Genomic DNA, 19,569 nt, shown 5'->3' with positions numbered 1-19,569 from the left:
TTCGCTGTCCAGCAAAGTGGCAAGGGGAATAATCAAAGAACACAAAACACAAAAGGATATTATCTTAATTGTAAGATTAGCTGATATATTTCCCTGGTGGGAGATCCCTTTCCAAAGAATAGCATTTTCTTAAGGGGAACATAAGAGACTGACTTAAGCTTAGAAAGCTTCATTCAGCCAAAAATATCAGACTTCTGGTCAGTGCAGGTCCTGGAAAACGGCACATCCTGATTCCACTAAAGCTACCCTAACGAAAGAGTGAGTGGCCCTGCCAAAGATGAAACCATTTCCCCATACCACCCAACACCTTCCAAACACATTATTGCTGACTTGATGAAAAGGTGGAATGTTCATGCTTATTGAATTCATCTGTGCTTTCTGAATGCTTGCTCCATGTTTTTGTGCCTGAGAGATCACACCCACTAGTACAACAAAGCAGCAAAAAGCACAACTCCCCTTTATTTGGGAATGCTTTCTCAACGGCAGCATAAGAAAGTAAGGCTCAATTCCAGACTGACACCATATTGATAATGCAATCCAAGTGATGGAGCGACAGGTATATATGCCCTTCTGCTGCCATACAGTTAACAAATATGGTTTGGAGAGGGGGGGAATAGCTCAGTGGTAAAGCACCTGTGTTGCACAGAGAAGGTCCTAAGTTCCATCACTGGCATCTCTAAGTAGGACTGGGAAAGACCCCTGAAACCCTGGAGAGCCACTGTCAATCAGTATAGTACACACAAGCACAGTACATACCTGCGACACAGGTACTCTCAATAAGTGTCTGAAGCAAGGCTATGAGATGCAAAATAGTACCAGAACATCTCCTAGTGGAGCACAAATTGAACATGTGAGCTAACAGTGTGATGCAGCTGCTAAAAAACAAAACTGAACTAAAACATTCTTAGGCTACATTAACAGAAGCTTAGTGTCCAGATCAGGAGAACTAATTCCACTCCACTTTGTGCTAGCCAGACCTCACCTGGAATACTGCGTCCAATTCTGGGCCTGCATTTTAAGAAGGATGTTGATAAACTGGAATAGGTTTAGAGGACAATGAAGTTGGTATGGGGTCTGGAAACCAAGTCATATGAGGAATGGTTGAAGGAGCTGGATGTTTAGCCTGGAAAAGAGAAGAGTAAGGGGAGACATGATCACTGTCTTGAAATATCTGAAGGGCCACCACACTGGAGGAGTGAACTTGTTCTCTGTTGCTCCTGAGGCCAGGACTAGAAACAAAATTATTTTAGTTATTTATTTATTAAAATTTATTGTATACTGCCTCCTCCAAAGACTCTAGGCAGTAGAAAATAAAACAGCAATATATTTTTTAAAAAAATTAAAGGGCAAAAGCCTGGCAAAAAAGGTAGGTCTTAAGAAGGGCCTTAAAAGCCACTAAGGGGACTGAACGAATTTGGGGAGGACCCTTGCCACCCAAATTCATTCAGCCCCCTCCTTAGTGGCTTTTAACTAAAGAAGAGGGGCAGCCACAGAGAAGGCCCTCCTACGGGGCCCAGGCACCACGCACTACACCAGGGCCCAGGACACTAAAGAGGGCCAACAGAGAAGACCTCACAGGATGGGATACAACTGGCCAAGAGAGGCGATTCCGGAGATATACAGGTGCTAAAGCCCATAAGGGTTTTGTAGGTGAGAACCAGCATTATAAATTAGACCCGGAAGTGAACAGGCAACCAGTGCAGCGACCATAAAAGAGGTGTAACACTATCAAATCTATGGCCATCCATAAGGAGGCAGGCAGCTGCATTCTGGACTAGTTGAAGCTTCCAGATAGTTTTCAAAGGCAACCTTAGGTACGGTGCATTACAGTAATCCAAGCGAGAGGCAACAAAGGCATGAGTTACGGTTGCCAGGACTTGCCAGTCGAGAAAAAGCTGTAACTGGCGAACCAGCCAAAGCTGGTCAAAGGCACCCCTGGCCACGGCCTTCACATGCTGTTCAAGCAGGAGCAAGTCCAGAAGGACCCCCAGATAATGAACTGTCTCTCTCAAGGGAAGCACAACCCGGTCAAGAGATAAACTCACACATGGCAAATGGCCAGATTCCAAACTGAACAAGAACTCAGTCTTGGAGGGATTAAGCCTGAGCTTGTTTTGGCCCATCCAGGACCTGACAACTTCTAGGCACTGAGCCAGCACATGGATGGCATCACCTGTTTGGCCAGGGGTAAAGATATAAAGCTGAGTATCATCAGCATATTGATGAAAACGTAACCCAAACCAATGGATGAACAGGGCCAGCGGCTTCATGTAGATGTTAAAGAGAACGGGAGCAAAGACCGAACCCACAAGAAAGGGGCCAGGGCACAGAACACTTACCCCCAGCTGATACCAATTGGAATTGTACGGTGAGATAGGTTCGGAACCGCTGAAGAACAGTGCCCCCAAGGCCCAGCCCACTTGGGCATTCCAGAATAGCATGGTCAATGGTATCAAAAGCCACTGAGAAATCAAGAACCAAGAGAGGTGCGCTTCCCACATCAAACTTACAATAAAGGTCATCCAGCAGAGCGACCAATGCCATTTCAGTGCTGTGCTGCGGCCTGAAACCTGACTGGCAAGGGTCCAAATTAGACTTAACATTAGGAAATTCTTCCTAACTTTGAAAGCTGTTTAACAGTGGAATGGTCTGCCTTGTGAAGTGGTGAGCTCTCTTTCACTGCAGGTTTTCAAAAGAGCCAGGGCAGCCGTCGGAGATGCTGTAGGAGTTTCCTTTATTGAGCAGGGAGCTGCACTAGAAGACCTCCAAGGTCCTTTCCAATTTTATAATTCTATGTTTCTATTATCTATTGCAGGCCTGCTCAACTTTGGCTCCCCAGCTGTTTTTGGACTACACCTCCGATAATCCCAGCCACAGTGGGGATTGACCACAGTGGTCAATGGCCAGGGATTATGGGAGTTGTAGGCCAACATCTGCAAGAGGGCTGAAGTTGAGCCACCCTGAATTCTATTGGTATAGTAGTATGGATACTGTAGAGTTACAAAGTATATTTTTCATGGAATACAAAAGAAAGGAAACCTACTAAATGATGACTTTTGTATTCTCTGAAGCATTCATACTCTTTTGTCAACAATTAAAACAAAATATGTTGCCTTAACCTACCTGTTTTGCTATTTTCACCTTATTGAATCAGCACAACAACAATTGGTAACAAAATACCCCCGTTAACTGGGCAAAGATGTGCCTATTAAAGTTATATTTATTTGGGGGAGAACAACTGATAGAATTCAGCTCCAGCACAACATCCCTCCAATAGCCGTTGCTGGTTTCTACTTTGTGTTTCTTTGTAGATTCTGAGTTTAAGGACAGATAATCATATTCTTTTTTCTAGGTAAACCACTTTGAGAACTTCTTTCTCGAAAAGCAGTATATAATGATTGACATCCAAACTTATGTTGCGCACACCCAATAACATTTTAAACATGTATTGGGTAGGGGCAATGTACATTTACTGGTTTTATATAGGTTTTTAAACTATTAAATAGAGATATATTATTTTTATATTAAATAACTGTGCTTTTTGTATTTTAATTGTGCATTGTTTTAATTATACTGTAAACCACTATGGGATTGTTTTAATGAAAAGTGGTATAGAAATCAAATAAATAAATACATTTCTCTAATCTCCCCTTTGTTCTGCATCCCCCTGTACTTCATGAAGATTATCTAACAAATGTCTCAGCCAAACTACAGAAGATGTACATTTGAACTGTGGGTCTCCTGCTTAATTTATTCTTGTCTTTCAGACCATACCGGTACAGTCATTAAAGACCTGTACAGTCAGTATAGCTTGCTTTGAACTTTATATTACAAATAAGCATCTGGCATATTAATTACTATTTCCATTATGGCTCCCAGTATTTTAGACCATGCCCTTCAGCTACTGTAGTGTATGTATTCTATCTTCTTAAAAGGGGGGAGGGGAGGTTGATATTCAGTTGTAGTGAAATAAGGCAAGCAATTGTTTTTATAGGGTACAGTAAGAAAGCTTTCCTGTACTATTTCCCAGGGGTGTTTTTTAGAGAGGGCGGAGCCAGAGTGGCTTGGGGGAAACAGAATGGCACAAGTGATAAAATGGAAAAGCTCCACTAAAGCCCTTGATTTGGTGCCCAACATAATAATGTTGACACATCACATGAATTTATTAGCATATTCATGGATCAGAAATTATATAAGTGAATGGTTGTTAGATTAGGATTTTGCACCTGATCACAAACCATCCAGATGTGGCAGCTGTTGCAGGGAAAGTAGGCAATTAGATACTATTATCTAATTGCACTAAAGAGAGGTTTATAACATGTATTGTTGCAAATATTATACTGATGTACTGTATATTTTTCTTGAAGTCCAAAAGTTCAGTCAATTGAAGCAACTCAAATCACAAGGTCTTTGATGGGAGTTGGAAGCTCTGATGGAGGGGTAGGCAACCTTTGGCACCCCAGCTCTTGTTAAACTACCACTCCCAACATCCCCCAGCCACCATGCATACACAAAGCTCATCTAGCTAGAAATGTTGCATTCATTTCAATAGAGGAAACATATTTATCAGCCTTCTCCCATGTGGACTGATCCGCTCACTCCATTGAAATAGGAAAACCAATTCACACAAGAGCTCATAGCTTGGGAGTGTCCTTGGACCTGGGTCTCTCCCTGGTACCTCAGGTTGAGGCTGTGGCCAGGAGTGCTTTTTACCAGATGCGACTGATTCGACAACTCCCTATTTCGACAATGAGGTTACACTCCCCCAGAAAGAAGAGCTTTTAACTGTAGCCTGGGAGTGTTCTTGGACACTGGTCTCACCCTGGTGCCTCAGGGTGAGGCTTTGGCCAGGAGGGTTTTTTACCAGTTACGATTGATTCAACCACTCCACCCATTCTTTGAGGAGAATGACCTGAAAACAGTTGTGTACCAGCTGGTAACCTCCAGGTTGGACTACTGCAATGCGCTCTATGTAGGGCTGCCTTTGTATGTAGTTCAGAAACTTCCGTTAGTTCAAACTGCAGCAGCCAGATTGGTCTCTGGGGCATCCTGGAGGGACCACATTATATCTGTTGTCAAATAGTTGCACTTGCTGCCGATATATTTCTGGGCAAGTACAAAGTGCTGGTTATTACCTTTAAAGCTGTGGATGGCTTAGGCCCGGGTTACTGGAGGGAATGCCTTACTCTACAAGATCCCCCCTGTTCACTGAGAAAATCAGGAGCGGTCTGTCTTTGAGTGCCACCGGTTCATCTAGTGGCAACCTGGGATAGGGACTTCTCTGTTGTCACCCCTAGGTTGTGGAATGCACTCCCTGTGGATATAACAGGATCGTTTTCCTTGGAGGCCTTCAGGAGATCTTTTTAGCCTGGCTTTTAAAGATATTTAGTTTTAATGTTACCTAGTTTTAATTGTAATTTGTTTTTAACTGGTTTTTGTTTTTGTTAATTTTAATGTGAACTGCCCTGAACCACTTTTGGAAGGGTGTTATATAAACCAAATTAAAAAATAAATAAATAAATAACTATGCTCAGTGGAATGATACAGAATTCTGCCTCAGGATGAATGAATTTTGCAAAATGTTTGTGTGTTTTTCATATTACAGTATGTTACTTGTGACTCAAACCAATAATCTTAATTAAAGTGCAAAGGTTACTATCCTCTTGGTAAAACTGAAACAGTGAAATTTAACGCAAGTTATGTGGTGAATGGATTTCTACTACATCTTTAAATAAGCTCTTCCTTTATGATGTATAATTCAGTCACAAAAAACAGGATTTTCCACATTTATTCTTTATTGTATTGCACAAAGTATCTACGCAAAGCAGGGACATCTCTATATCCCCTGGAGTATTATTTATTTATTATTATTATTAATTCGATTTCTATACCGCCCTTCCAAAAATGGCTCAGGGCGGTTTACAAAGAGATAAACAAATAAGATGGTTCCCTGTCCCGAAAGGGCTCACATTCTAAAAACAAACATAATACACACACCAGCAACAGTCACTGGAAGTACTGTGCTGGGTGTGGATAGGGCCAGTTACTCTCCCCCTGCTAAATAAAGAGAATCACCACGGTAAAAGGTGCCTCTTTGCCCAGTTAGCAGGAGTACCATCTGCTACAGCACAATCTCCTTTGAGCGTTGCGAGTAGCCAGTGCTTCTCTAAAAACATAAAATAAACCATTCCAAAGTTTTAAACATTTGTGTGTCAATGTCAATAACTGAAGGAACAAAGCTAAAGGATCAAATACCTATTTTCTGCACACACGCACAAATATACATTTTATACAAAGGTTCTCCGAGAATGTGCCAAGCAACAGCTTTCTGGTGCAATCCGCGTGTGTGTCTGTGTAGAGCTTGCTGTAGAAAGTTTGATGTACATAAAAATAGAGTTCAACTCCTATAATAACTTAAATGCCACTACAGTTCATCTTTTTAGACTGGATTGTCTTATGTTGAATATATATTGGGGTAGGAGCTCACACAGGAGGCTCTAGTAACTTCAATGGCACCAGTTTGCATTGGCTACATATACATCCCATAATAACTGAACAGGGAAAAAAGCCATTCCCATTTGAGCACAGAACTATGCAATAACACTGAATGATAACCGTGCAGCCAGAATGAAAAACAATGCTAATACTTAAAAGAAATCCCTATCATTCTGAGAAGAGGAGGAGTTACATATTAAGTAAGTTAATTAACATTTAACCTTCATTTCATAAATTTTCTGCCTGGTATACACAAGATCCTTTACAGAAAAGTTCCTGAAAATGAATTAAGATAATGGTCCTAACATACAGAATCCACCCAAGTATTACGTTGACAAGTCTTGGTTCTTTGAATACATTTTAATTCTGCCAAAAACTGTGTTGTTAAAATATGCCTTCTTGTTTTGAGACATTTGCCATGTTAAAAAAAATCATGGAAATTATGTAAAAAAATAATTTCAAGTCCTTTGTATTTTTAGAAAAAGTATCAACTACAAAGAGAACTGATATTGTATATATACACAGAGAGGGCACAATCCAAACAAGCACTTTTCAATCCCGCTGATTTTCAACAGGTGAAATACAAACATGTGCTTAACTCGCATATTGAAATAAATGGATATGCAGCCTGATGCTATGTGTATTTACTCAGAAATAAGGCCCACTGAATTCAATGAGGCTTACTCACAAATTATGTAGACGACTGCAGTCTTAAATGTAATTTTGGCTGGATGATGCCCATACATTTCAACTGTGTTCATATGAAAAATGGAGGTCAAAAGCACAAGTAGTTCTATGATTTGTTTTTGTCCATTACATTAAGCACTTCATCCAAAAGTGAGGGCCCGAGGTCAAGTTGCAAAGAAAAGAGAGGCTCGGCAAGATCTGAAAGGGGGTCTTCTGATTTAGTCTGTGTCTTGCTTAGATCACATGAAAGATGGTCGCTGTCAAATAACTCCTCCGTTTGCCATTCACTGTATTGTTCCGAAAGGCTGGATGAATGACTGTCTCTCCCATTAGCATAATGTGATGCCGGGATGCTCCGCTCCCATGTGATGTCATCTTTGTATATTTTCCCATTCTCCAACTGTTTGCTCTTCTCCTGCAACTTTTCTTCCATTACGGGCTCACAGCTATGCCTGGGATTCCTTAATGGCCCCAAAGAGTCCTGCTTTGAATTAAATGTCACCGGTGACAACAAGGGCAGCATGAGGGCTTGAGAACCACCGATGGCAGGAAGTGATATGGCATTTTTGAGCACCGGGGAAGGCGTTTCAGTAAACACGGAGTCAGAGGTGCTGTTTGCCCTTAAGAACTCATTGTGCCCTTCACATTGGCTGGCTGTTTCTCCCTCATTCCCAGGTAAAAGCTCATAATTGCCTTTCAGAAAGGAGATGTCTCCAAACACATCATGCTGTCCTTCTTTCCCAATATGAATTGTGTGGCGAAAATCACCGAGAGGTGGGCTGATCATATCAGGAGACAAAATGTCTCTCAGCTTGAATTTTTTTCCTTTCTTAGTATTGCCGGCTTTCAGGTAGATGGGCGTCTTGGCTGGCATCTTCTGGAAGTATTTGTGGGGCAGGGGAATCTCTCTGACAAAGGAAAGATTTAAAAACAGTCCACACTTCTTTCTTCTCCAGCTGATTCTTTTATGTTACTGATGTCACGTTATTGACTTCAGTGGCACGATTCCTTCTGAGAAACAGAGTTTTGGAACTCAAAATAATTTAAATTCAGGTTTCTTCCTCAAGATTAAGTGGTTGGCACCTGCCAGACTGTGAAGTGGACGTCCTTACTTCCAGGCCCTCAGAAACCTGCATGAGAAACATAGATTATTTTTAACAGGCTCTTCATGGTTCACTCAATCTTATATTTGCAAAAACAATTAGTAGTGTTAGTAGTGCTCTTGACAGTTCCAGCCTAGAGATTAGCTGTATGATGTTGCTTCCCTTCATTAAGCAAGATAAAAGGATTCATCTAACAAGAGCTAACTAACCTTTTCCCTGACTTGGTACATTTTTGAAGCCAGAGCTCCTTAGACACGCTTGCCAGACACAATTCATTTATAAGCTCACTATCTTGGCTTTCTCAGTCTCGAAGTCATCTTCTCCCTCATTAGAAGGCACAGCCCACACCTTTGGACATTCCAAAAGCACTTCTAAAACAACTATACTAAAAAGTCACTTCAACAACAAGAAGGGTTTATAAAAACACATCTGTAGGCCTTTGAAACTTGAAGCTGGAATATTTTCTGTATATATACTTAAAAACATAAGACCATAAGAACAGCCCTGCTGGATTAGGCCCAAGGCCTATCTAGTCCAGCATCCTGTTTCACATATTTTTGAAGCTCAAAGCTAAAATTGTTTTAACACTGCACATTTAGGATGTATCTGGGCAATTGGTTCAAAGCATGCCTTTACCCACCCTTCAATCTCTGTTATATAATCTGACAAGCTCAGAAAAAACAGGAGGGCAGCAACAAAAACTGAGCCAAAAGAGACTGGTGCAGGAATATATGCATCCATTACAGATCCCAACATGTTTCGAGTTATGTGCTCTTCATCAAGGCAAAAAAAAATTAAGAAATAGGTTTTCCAGAAGATACCTCTTGCACTAGTACCTATATATTTAAAAGCCTTAGGACGTTTGTAGCAAATCCCATGGTACATAGCACATCTTGTGAGAGCTAAGAGAGTTGTCCAGAGAAGAAGCCATGGAGTAGGGGTGAATGGTGGTTGGAGGGGCAGCTGCTGCCGAGGAGGGAGGGTCAAGGAGGAGAAAGAAAAAGAGACATTGAGCACTCATCTGTCACCCCGCCAAGTCTTCTTGTGAGGAGGACAGCTGAGCTGGGGCAGAAGAATGCACCGAGGGCCATCTGTGCAGGCTAGAACAGAAGTTCTGGCTCGGCCATTCTCCTCGCAAAGAGACTTGGCAGGCCAATGGAGGCTCTCCTGAGGTGCACTCTCCCGCCCCAATCGACCTCGTGAGGATACTCGGCAGGGAGACGCAACTGAGGCTGGTGGTGAGAGCCAGTCTAGGCCACGGTGATGCTGCTCTGGCTGAATGAGTTGCGGGGGGGGGACTTGCTGAGGGGGAGGCTGGCTGTGGGGGCATGGCTGAGTGAGCAATAAAGTTCTAGAGTGCAGATGCTCTGCATGGGATAAGCTAGTAATTATGAACAGCAGGAGAGCAGAGTGATCTTGAACTGTTTCTGCTAAAAGTCTCCAGATGCTAAAGGAAAGATAAGTCCAGAGGGAGATTTTGTTTCTAGGTAAAGACTGGACAGATAAGCAGCTGCTAGGCAGACTAGGGAAGGTTTTGTGTTGGCACCAGTGAGACAACCCTTGCAGCCTGGAGTTGATGTGTTTTTATGGCTAGTCTAAGCTAGTGTTTCTGTGTGCAGCAGCCTTTTGAGAGAGCAATCAAAGACACACATGATGGCTGTATGTTCAGATGTAAAACAGAACTAAGGTTAGACTTAACCCTAACACATGCCAAATTCAAATTTAGGCAGAACCTAAGATCTTGGTAGTGCCATAGTGCAAGGTTTCTTTTGGATGACAAAAGAAACCTAGCTTACATTAAATAAACCATGGTTCCTTGTGATGTCTAAACCAGTCCTACAATATCCCATCTACACATGCTGGATTGGGAGCAGGAGTAGTCTTGCTGCAGGGTTGTACATGAAACTGATTTAGTGTTCTGTTCCAAGCTTGGAATGGAACATTAAATCTGCAGAATGTTCTATTGGAATAACGTGTTGAGCCAGTTGTGCCAATGGAACAACCCCATTCCGAGGGCCACTTTGGAATCCCAAATGGCGTGCTTCTGGACTCTGCACACACGGCACAGCCATTTTCATGGTGGTTCTGACAACACAAATGGTTGTGTCGTGTGTGTGCAGAGGCCAGAAGAGCACCATTTTGGATTCCAAAATGGAGCATGGAATGCTCCTACTTGAAATGGGCCATTCCTAGTCATTCTGACTGCAGAACGTTCTGCACATCACTATCTGGTAGGCTTGTGCATTTCGATTCAGGTGCAAAATGTTTTGTGCCTGAAAATGGCAATTTCTGAGGTTTTGTAACCGAAACAAAATCAAGAATTAATAAAACAGATTTTTGTTTCCAAATCAAAATGACTGTGTTTCGGACAGAATGCTTTGTTCTTTGGAAAAGCATTGCAATTCAAATTGTCTTCTCTGACTCTCTCCACTCCAGCTGAGGCACTGAGTGATTAGCAGAAGATAAGAGATGAAAAAAGCTGTGCAGCATGAATGGTTTAGTTAAGTATGTATTGTATTCAGTGTGATTGAAATGCAAACTGACCTTGCAAAGGGATTTGGAAGACAGCATTCTGAGACAGAAATACCCAAATATCTTTGGGAGCACAATGCAATTCCAAAGCTCTTGCTAAAAGCCATGGTATAAATGGTGTGGAGAAGCTTTTCAATAAGCTAGTTAGGAAAGTTCTAAAATTACACAGGTTTTTCTTTCCAAAGTTTTAGAAAGAATCTCTTGACTTGTTCAGGGAACTTTTGAAGAGCTATTTTGTTTTTCTTCTGATTTTTATGAGTTATAGTGGTGTCTAAGTGGAGTTATGGGACTGCAGAAACCTCCATTATACCCTGCGAGGAAAATCTGAAAGATGTGTAACTTCATTAATACTTTAAAAACCAGCCCTTTGCAAAATTCCTCTGAAAAAATTGTGATAGCTTCCTTGTACCAACTGGGCACTACCACCAACCACATTCCACTCTGGGCCCCCCCTCGCCCCCCCCCCACATGAAGCTATACTTTTCCTGAAATCTCCATCATACTCTATGGGGAAAATCTGAAAGACGTGCAAACTTCAAGAATTCACCAAAAATCAGCAGTTTGCCCAATTCCTTTGAAATTTTTGTGGTAGCTTCCACTCATTGGGCACTATAACCCCCACCCACTCTTTTGACCATGTGACCCATTTTTAAATCTGAATTAATTCAGATTTGGATTAATTCGGATACAAAACAAAACTGGGGTGATTCGGAAGGCTTAATTTTGGACAAAATACACAATGGGGTTGATTCGGATTTGGTACAAATCGAAACAAAAAAACAACAACAAAATGTGCAACCCTAATTCCTGGGTCTATTGTCTTGGAAATTCAAGCATGTCTGTCTTGGTTGTAGGTGAACTAATAGTAGGTGAAACTGGTCATGGTGTTTAATCCTGGGTCCTGACTCAGATTCAGTCAAGAGCTGCAGGTCTCCCACACTAATTCAATCAATGAGAGGAAATCTTGTTAACACCAAAGAGGAGACCGCTTTGCCTGGGGGTCAGGTGTGGCTGTCTTTAATTTTCTCTAGGTAATTGATTCCCCAAAGACCTTTTCCAGCCCATTGTTAGCAGGTGAGAGAGAGGAGCAAGGGTGCTGATTTGATCTCAACCTCATTTTAAAATGTCTATTTCTCTTTGGTCTCTGGTAGCACAACACTGGACCCAAAGGTCCTGTGTACAAAAGGGACAGCAGGCTGCGATTCATTTGTATTGGCCCATGTTGAAGCAAAACTATCATTTTAGGTGTATCACCATTTTCATGACAAAGGTTCTCTCTCTACTTTTAACAGCTCCATGGGGAAAACTACACCTTTTGAATTTGTGCATAATAATATGTTAAAAGCAGTTTTTCAGTGGAGGAGGAAAGTGGGAGGCTCTTTTCTGCTAGCTGTCTTCGGTCTTATCCTATGTATATCAGGACAAAAAGGTAATTGAGCTATTTGGGGTTTCAGGTTTCATGTGAGGGTGAGAAAGAAAGAGACACACATGGTAACATATGCCAAATATGTTTGGCAACCACCATGAGCCATTTTGGAAGGAATAGAAATCTAATAAATCAATAATAAATAAATAATAAATACATATGCTGAGATATCAAAATGGTAGCCAGTCAAAACACATGTAGGTAGCCTCTCATGATAAGGAGTTTTGTGGGTATCTACCCTCATAGTTACGTTTGTTTTAACACAACATGTCAAAAACCTTTCCAGACGGAGCTATGTCTGTGTATGACTGATTTCTGAAAGCTATATGGGCCAGGTCTTAAACGTTTAAGACAAAACTCGCACTCTGCTGCTAGTATTTTTAAGAGAGTTAGGACACATATTGAGGAAGGAAAGTGGACAGAAGGTTGGGAAGAAAGAGTGGGGGGTGGGGAGAGAAGAAAGCTGGGCTGAAACCACACTTTGTGATCTTTCAACCAAGAGGCATACCTTTCCGAAGAGATCCTGGTGGAAGCAGCACGGAGATGAAGGACAGAGACCTGGCACAGTCACAAGCCTCTGGGAGACAACCCTTGCTTTATCTGGGTCTTCTGGGGTAGTTGCGCTCAAAGTGCAAGATCTGAGCTGGGGTTCTTATACCTCAAACTAATTGGCTATAACAAAAGAATTGAATAGATTCTAGCTCTGATCCATTCAGAAGGGTGGGAGTGAAAGAGCATGTAAAGAAAGGTTCCTTGATCTATTGTTATGCAAAAGGTGGAGGAGAAGCTAGTTCTTTTGTTGACTCTTAGTCATTCCATAGATCAAAGGTTCCTTGATCTACTGTTATGCAAAAGGTGGAGGAGAAGCTAGTTCTTTTGTTGACTCTTAGTCATTCCTGGTAGGCTTGTGCATTTCGACTCGGGTACAAAACTTTTGTGTCTGAAAATGGCAATTTCGGAGGTTTTGTAACCAAAACAAAATCAAGAATTAAAAAAACCCCTTTGAAATTACAGGAGGGGTATATTGGCTAAAGAGTTAACCTTGTTGTACATATCCAATTTGTCACTGTAGCCTTGTATATTAGAATTTCTAAGAATAAGAATACTCCAACAGGAATTCAAACCCATATGGCTAGAAGATTATCAGTGGGAACGATTCCCCAAGTGGAAAGGTCCACTGGTGAAATTTGGGAGCTGCTTCAAGTCATTAATAGTAAATTAAATACAAATAATGAAGTAGTACAGTCTATGGTTAATGATATGCAAACTCTTAAAGAGGATATACAACAGATAAAAGCAGATTCACAGGTCTTAAAGCAAGATATGTGGCAGTTGAATAAGGAGGTACAAGTGATGAAACAAGGGATTATAGACAATTCAACAAATGTAACAATTTGGAAGAAATAAGTAAGAGAACGGTGGAGGATACTAAGCTAACTTCTAAAAAAGTAGAAGCTGTAAGTCAGGAGATAAAAGACTTGGAAAAGGAAAAGGAAGAGTTAGCTGACCAACTTGCATTGTTGCAAATGGTGCAAAGGGAAAGAATGCTCAGAATCAGGGGAATTCCAGAAAGTACAACTCAAAACTTACTAGATGTTCTGACAAATGAATTAGCTAAACTTTTGCAGGTGGACATACTTAATATAGAAGGACTGGTTGAAGATGCCTACAGAATAAACAGCACTTTTGCAATTGCTCATAAAATGTCTAGAGATTGCATAATTCAACTCAACTGCAAATCTACGAGATCGAATTATACAAGCCCATTTTCAAGATAAATGGGAAATTAACGGTCAAAATATAATGGTCATGAAAGAAATACCAAGGAGATTTCTTATGAAACGAAAAGAATACAAAGATTTGACTGATATTCTAAAACAAAATGAAATCCCCTTCAGATGGGAGTTCCCTCAAGGGGTTGCCTTTACCTTTAAAAATAAGAAATATAGACTAACCGAAGACTTAAAAGTAAAACAATTTCTTTGTAGGTATAGGAACGATCTTCAGATCTCAGAGGACGTCCAAAACAGTGTTTCTCACCATTTTTGGAGTCAAGGACCGCTAAATTCGTCATGCAGCGTTTCAAGGACCGCTACATTTTTTGTGTGCCGTTTCTAGTCCCAGACCAGCAGTTAGCAAAGGGGTTTCAAGTTTATCTATTAGTACAGGCGTTCACAGGTGTTCACCACTCAAATGTCCTGATGGGCCAAAACTGACCGTGACTTGGCTCATGGGGGCCAAGGTCAATTTCTAGGGTGCTGATTATTAAACTAACACTTAATCAATCAATTAAATCAAAGTGAAATTAATGAAAATGAATTTAATCAATATTTAACTTTTGAAGTTCTGGCTCAAAAGGGGGAGGGAGGAAAGGATGAGACATCATGGCTCCCTGGCACCTGAGATTTGTCCAGTCCCGATTTAACATTGCCATGTTTTAAAAACAGGTTGCAACCTTACACTCCATTCTTCCAATTCTGTCTTTTCTTACTCCTCATCTATCTATTTTGCATATAAACATGCAGGCAGGAACTTGTGTCAAGTTCCTGTATACATAATATCTTGCTTCTTAAATGCATAAAAATAGTAATTTAATATTGCTTTTAAAATAGTACTCTCTCTTACACACACAGTACTCCCCCTCCAGCTTTCCTCCTCTCTTCATTTGGTAATCACTGCCCTTGCTCTCCTTAGCAAATGGGACAACGCATGTTTGCTACCATAAAACCAGCTTATCAACTTAATTGATAGGAAGCTTAAAACATGACATCTCATATCATACTGGAAGTCTGTAACCAAACATCATCCAAAAAACCTCCAAGCAGTACACTCAGAACTAAAACACTCATTACCTTGAAAAGGTAATGTTATGGTAATGAACTTTACACATCAATATGGCATCCACATTAGGAAAGTAAACCACAAAGAATGGGGTGGGAGATTTAACCCTCCATACCACACATTCATATATATCCAGGTTTTTACAACTGTAATGATTTTTAGGCAGAGGTTTAAGGGAGGGGGGGAGTACTATGTACTCACACATGAGTGGGAAGACTTTTAGTGGGTCTCTTCTTCATCCTTCTTTCCTTCCTTCTCTCTCCTCTATTCACCATTTCATACCTTGCTACACCCAGCCCCCACTCCATCCCCTTTCTCGTGATCTCTTTTTTCCACTGGTTTTCTCAGTTCACACACATTGCACTAGTTCTCTCTCCTGCCTGCATGTTTGCTTTTAAAAATCCCAGTTTATGTTAGCTTCATCCCCTTTTTGGTAAGTCAGTAGCTCACCCTAGCCACCCCTTTCTTCCTCTCCCTCATTCCCCCCCCCACATTTTATTTCTCAGTTCACACAGATTGTACTTGTTCTCTCTTGTATGCTTGCTTTTAAAAATCCCATTTTATTTGATCTTCATCCCCTTTTGTTGAGTCAGTACATGATCAGCCTGCCCCTCACCCCCACCCCTTTCATTCTTCTTATCTTTCCCTTCTTTTTTCATTTGATCAGCACTGTTGCTTACTTTTGTTTGTTTTCTTATCTTTTGCCTGCCTGCCTTCCTCTGTTCCTCCTCTGTAGTAGTTCAGAACAGAGTTTATGCATGCAGAAGTTCAGAACAGAGTTTATGCATGCAGAAGTTCAGAACAGAGTTTATGCATGCAGCACTCCAGCCAAGCCAAGCACTCCCTCTCTCTCGCCCTGCTACCTGCCTCGTGTGTTTCACCGGCTGCATACCAGTGACGTCAGTTGCTCTCGCTATCTCCTCTCATCAAAGAGACTGGAGAGATTAGCTGGGAGTGAGAAAAGGCTGTCTGGGACTCTGGAGGAAGACAGAGCCCTGCAGCGAAGGCTGCCTGGTTAAAGATTAGCTCCAGGGAGCTAATCTCCAGGGTGTTAAAGGACTGGCATGCTTGAAAAGGAGGGGGTGTTAAAGGACTTGCACAGACCGGCACTCAACCCCCTGGGGACCGGCAGCGGTCCGGGGACCGGCGGTTGAGAAACTGTGGTCCAAAAGACATGAGGTGCTAAATAAGGGAGGAATCAGCAATACAAACAAATAGTCAGTATGGAAATAAAACTCTTTTCTTTAAATGTAAATGGCTTAAACATAAAAACAAAACGCCAAAAAATATTTCATGATTTGAGAAAAAGAAAACTGGATTTGATTTGCCTACAGGAAGTGCATATAAGAAGGAGAGATAGAAAGTATTTACAAAACAAAGCACTAGGTCAGCAATTCGAAACCCTAGATATTAAGAAAAAAGGGGGCGTAGCTTTTTATATAAAAGACATTTTAGAGCCAAAATTGATATATAAAGATGATTATGGAAGAGTATTGGTGGTAGAGATAAAGGTTGGAGATTTAAAATACATAGTAGTGGGCATATATGCCCCCAATGAGGCAAAAGCAGAATTCTATAGAAAATTGGAAAAACAACTAACAGAGATAGATAGGCAACGGATTACATTAATGGGAGACTTTAATGGAATTGTCTCAACGCAGGCTGACAGAGATACAACAGACTTGAGGAAAAATGATGGGAAATTACCAAGAGCTTTTTTCAATATGGTTGAGCATTTTGGCTTACACGACACATGGAGAATTAAAAACTCAGATGCGAGGGAGTATACTTTCTTTTCAGATAGACACAAGACGCATACGAGAATAGACATGATTTGGGCCAATGTAGATGTGTTGATAACAATTAAAGATATCGATATATTGCCAAGAATATTTTCTGGCCATAATCCCATAGAATTAAAGTGGAAAATTGGAATAAAGAAAAATTATCAATGGAAATTAAATGAGTCCCTTTTGAATCAATCTAAAATTGTGAAAGTAGGTTTACAAAAACTTACGAGAATATTTTGAGATAAATTTAAAGGACAAATGAAGACGATATGGGACAAATGAAGACGATATGGGACGCAAGTAAGGCGGTGATGAGGGTTTTTTTAATTCAACAAAATGTATATTGGGGGGAAAAGAAACAAGAGAATAAGGATTTAATCCAGATCCAAATTAAAGATTTGGAAGGGAAACTGATTGGGAAAAAAGGTGATCAAACTTTAATTCAACACCTAAAGGTATTAAAACTGAATTAATTTGGATTCGTATTCGGATTAATTAGGATACAAAACAAAACTGGGGTGATTCAGAAGGCTTAATTTTGGACCAAATACAAAATGTGGTTGATTCGGATTCGGTACAAATAAAAACAAAAAAAATACAAAACGCCCAACCCTACTATGTGGCTGGAAGAAGAAATACAGCCTTGCTGCTGCCCCCCTTATTATTTTTTAAGACGGCTAGATGTATATGCCATCACAGAGGGGAAATGAACAAGAATGTTCTCACTGTCTTGAAAATGACAGGGCAAAACTACATATTATGATAAGCCCATTACTGGCTATCTTGTGCTCAATTTCCCCAGTATGTGGGAGCCACGAAAAAGCCTGTTCAGGCATTATGTAAACTGGGGATGCTGTACTCAAATGCATGAATGCACTTGAAAACCCGGCCTCCACCACAACATGTGCAAAAACCCTGCCCTCCCCCTGCTCTCCACACTTACAGTGTTTATGTGCAAAAACAAGCACAGCACTCATGGAGAGATCCTTCCTGCAATGTGAAACTCTGGGACACCCCAACATTCCAATTACAGAGAGCTTCTCTCCATGAGTACAGCATTTCTCTTTGCAGACAAATGCTGTAAGCATGGTGAGTGGGAGGGTTGCACACACCACAGTGAGGATGAGGCATTCAAGTGGGAACTATGTACACAAGTACAGCGCCCCCAGTTTGCGTAGTGCCTGAAGAGGGCTAAGGGGTGTGTGTGTGTGTGTGTGTGATTTGGACCATGGTACAGTGGGGGAGAGGTACCTCTAACCCTTCCCCTGCCACCATCCTGATCCAGATTCCCCCATCCCCACCATGGCTGTTTTGGCAGAACGAAACAAGCACACAAGGGCCAATCATGCACTTAACGTAATATGTCGTTTGGCTCTCAGTGCCAACTCTTGTGTTAAGTCTGTTCTTTGCAAGCTGAGCTGTGGTTTCAGGGCATGGTGAATTGATTTAAATGATGGATTTAAGCCATGATTGAAATCACACAGGCACAAAGAAGACCAATTTAAATAGTTACTTTAAATCAGCATTCCCATTTTGAAATGCAAATATTTCTGGAACAAGGATATATACCAGCTGGTTGCTATGACAGTTAATACAAGCAGAAAAAAATAAAATTTCCCCTAACCACTGAGCAAATAAACACGTAAATATAAAAGTCAGGGTAAAAAAAAAATATTAAAATGATCTTAATGTTATACTACAAATATACAAACATTTATTCAAGCCGTATAATCACAGCAATGTACAAACAGAGCCAACATATTGCCCTAAGCCATTAAAATCAAAAGCTGAAATATCAATACACCAAGTATTTTACTAAGCATATTGCTAACAAACAAATAAATGTCTACATACCAAAATATTTGTTTTGCAATTCTAAACATTATCTGTGAATAAATTTTTGTATATTTGTAATGTAAAGTCCTTTTAAACATTATTTTACCATGACTATTATAACAAATAAATCAATTGCAAACCAATGCTAACAGAGTGTTTATGCAACCTAAGAGTTGCATAGCCCACATGCCTTTTGCACTGTTTAGAGACAACACACTTTTCTGTACACGTGCAAGGATAAGAAGCAACGTTACTTAAAATCAAGTGTGCCGTCAAGTCAATTTTGACTCCTGGCACCCACTGAGCCCTGTGGTTGTCTTTGGCAGAATAAACAGGAGGGGTTTACCATTGCCATCTCCCACACAGTATGAGATGATGCCTTTCAGCATCTTCCTGTATTGCTGCTGCCCAATATAGGTGTTTCCCATAGTCTGGGAAGCATAGCAGCGGGGATTTGAACTGGCAACCTTCTGCTTGTTAGTCAAGCATTTCCCTGCTGCCCCATTAGGTGGCTCAACTTTACTTACTTGAAGGCTAAGAGCGGATTCAGACATCATGCAGAACCTCAGTTTATTTAATGTAACCTGGACTAGTTTTATCATCTGAATGCATGCCATGCCACTAAACATAGTTAATTATGGCCACCAAACCTAGATATGAACCCGAGTTCTGAAACTGCCTTGTGTACCTATATTTCTCATAATCTTTGTTCCGTGTTACATCTGAGCACACAAATGGAATTTGTTTGACTGCTCCCTCAAAGGGCTGCCACTCAAAGAGATGCTAGCACAGACCAGCTGCAAAACATGGCCACTCTAAACTGCAAACAGTCTTCCCTAGTCTGCTTAGCAGCTCTGTG

General features: G+C 40.9%; 1 protein-coding gene across 6 annotated transcripts in view; it reads right to left on the bottom strand.

Moving 5' to 3' along the window:
- CDC42EP3 (CDC42 effector protein 3) overlaps positions 1–19,569 on the bottom strand; it is a 92,151-nt gene that overhangs the window by 26,974 nt on the left and 45,608 nt on the right. For 5 of the 6 annotated variants that reach the window (XM_053303564.1, XM_053303569.1, XM_053303578.1 and 2 more), the window contains one exon: positions 5,778–8,312. In XM_053303564.1, the coding sequence (XP_053159539.1) occupies positions 7,289–8,056 (768 nt within the window). In that variant the 5' untranslated portion in view covers positions 8,057–8,312 and the 3' untranslated portion in view covers positions 5,778–7,288. Of the gene's footprint in view, positions 1–982; positions 1,124–5,777; positions 8,313–19,569 lie in introns of those variants that run through there. The other variant, XR_008317907.1, reaches the window with a different exon arrangement.

Source organism: Hemicordylus capensis, chromosome 1 (genome assembly GCF_027244095.1).
Source record: "Hemicordylus capensis ecotype Gifberg chromosome 1, rHemCap1.1.pri, whole genome shotgun sequence".
NCBI lineage: Eukaryota > Metazoa > Chordata > Lepidosauria > Squamata > Cordylidae > Hemicordylus > Hemicordylus capensis.
The sequence above is the reverse complement of the archived record's forward strand: the minus strand, read 5'-3'. Positions and strand labels throughout refer to the sequence as shown.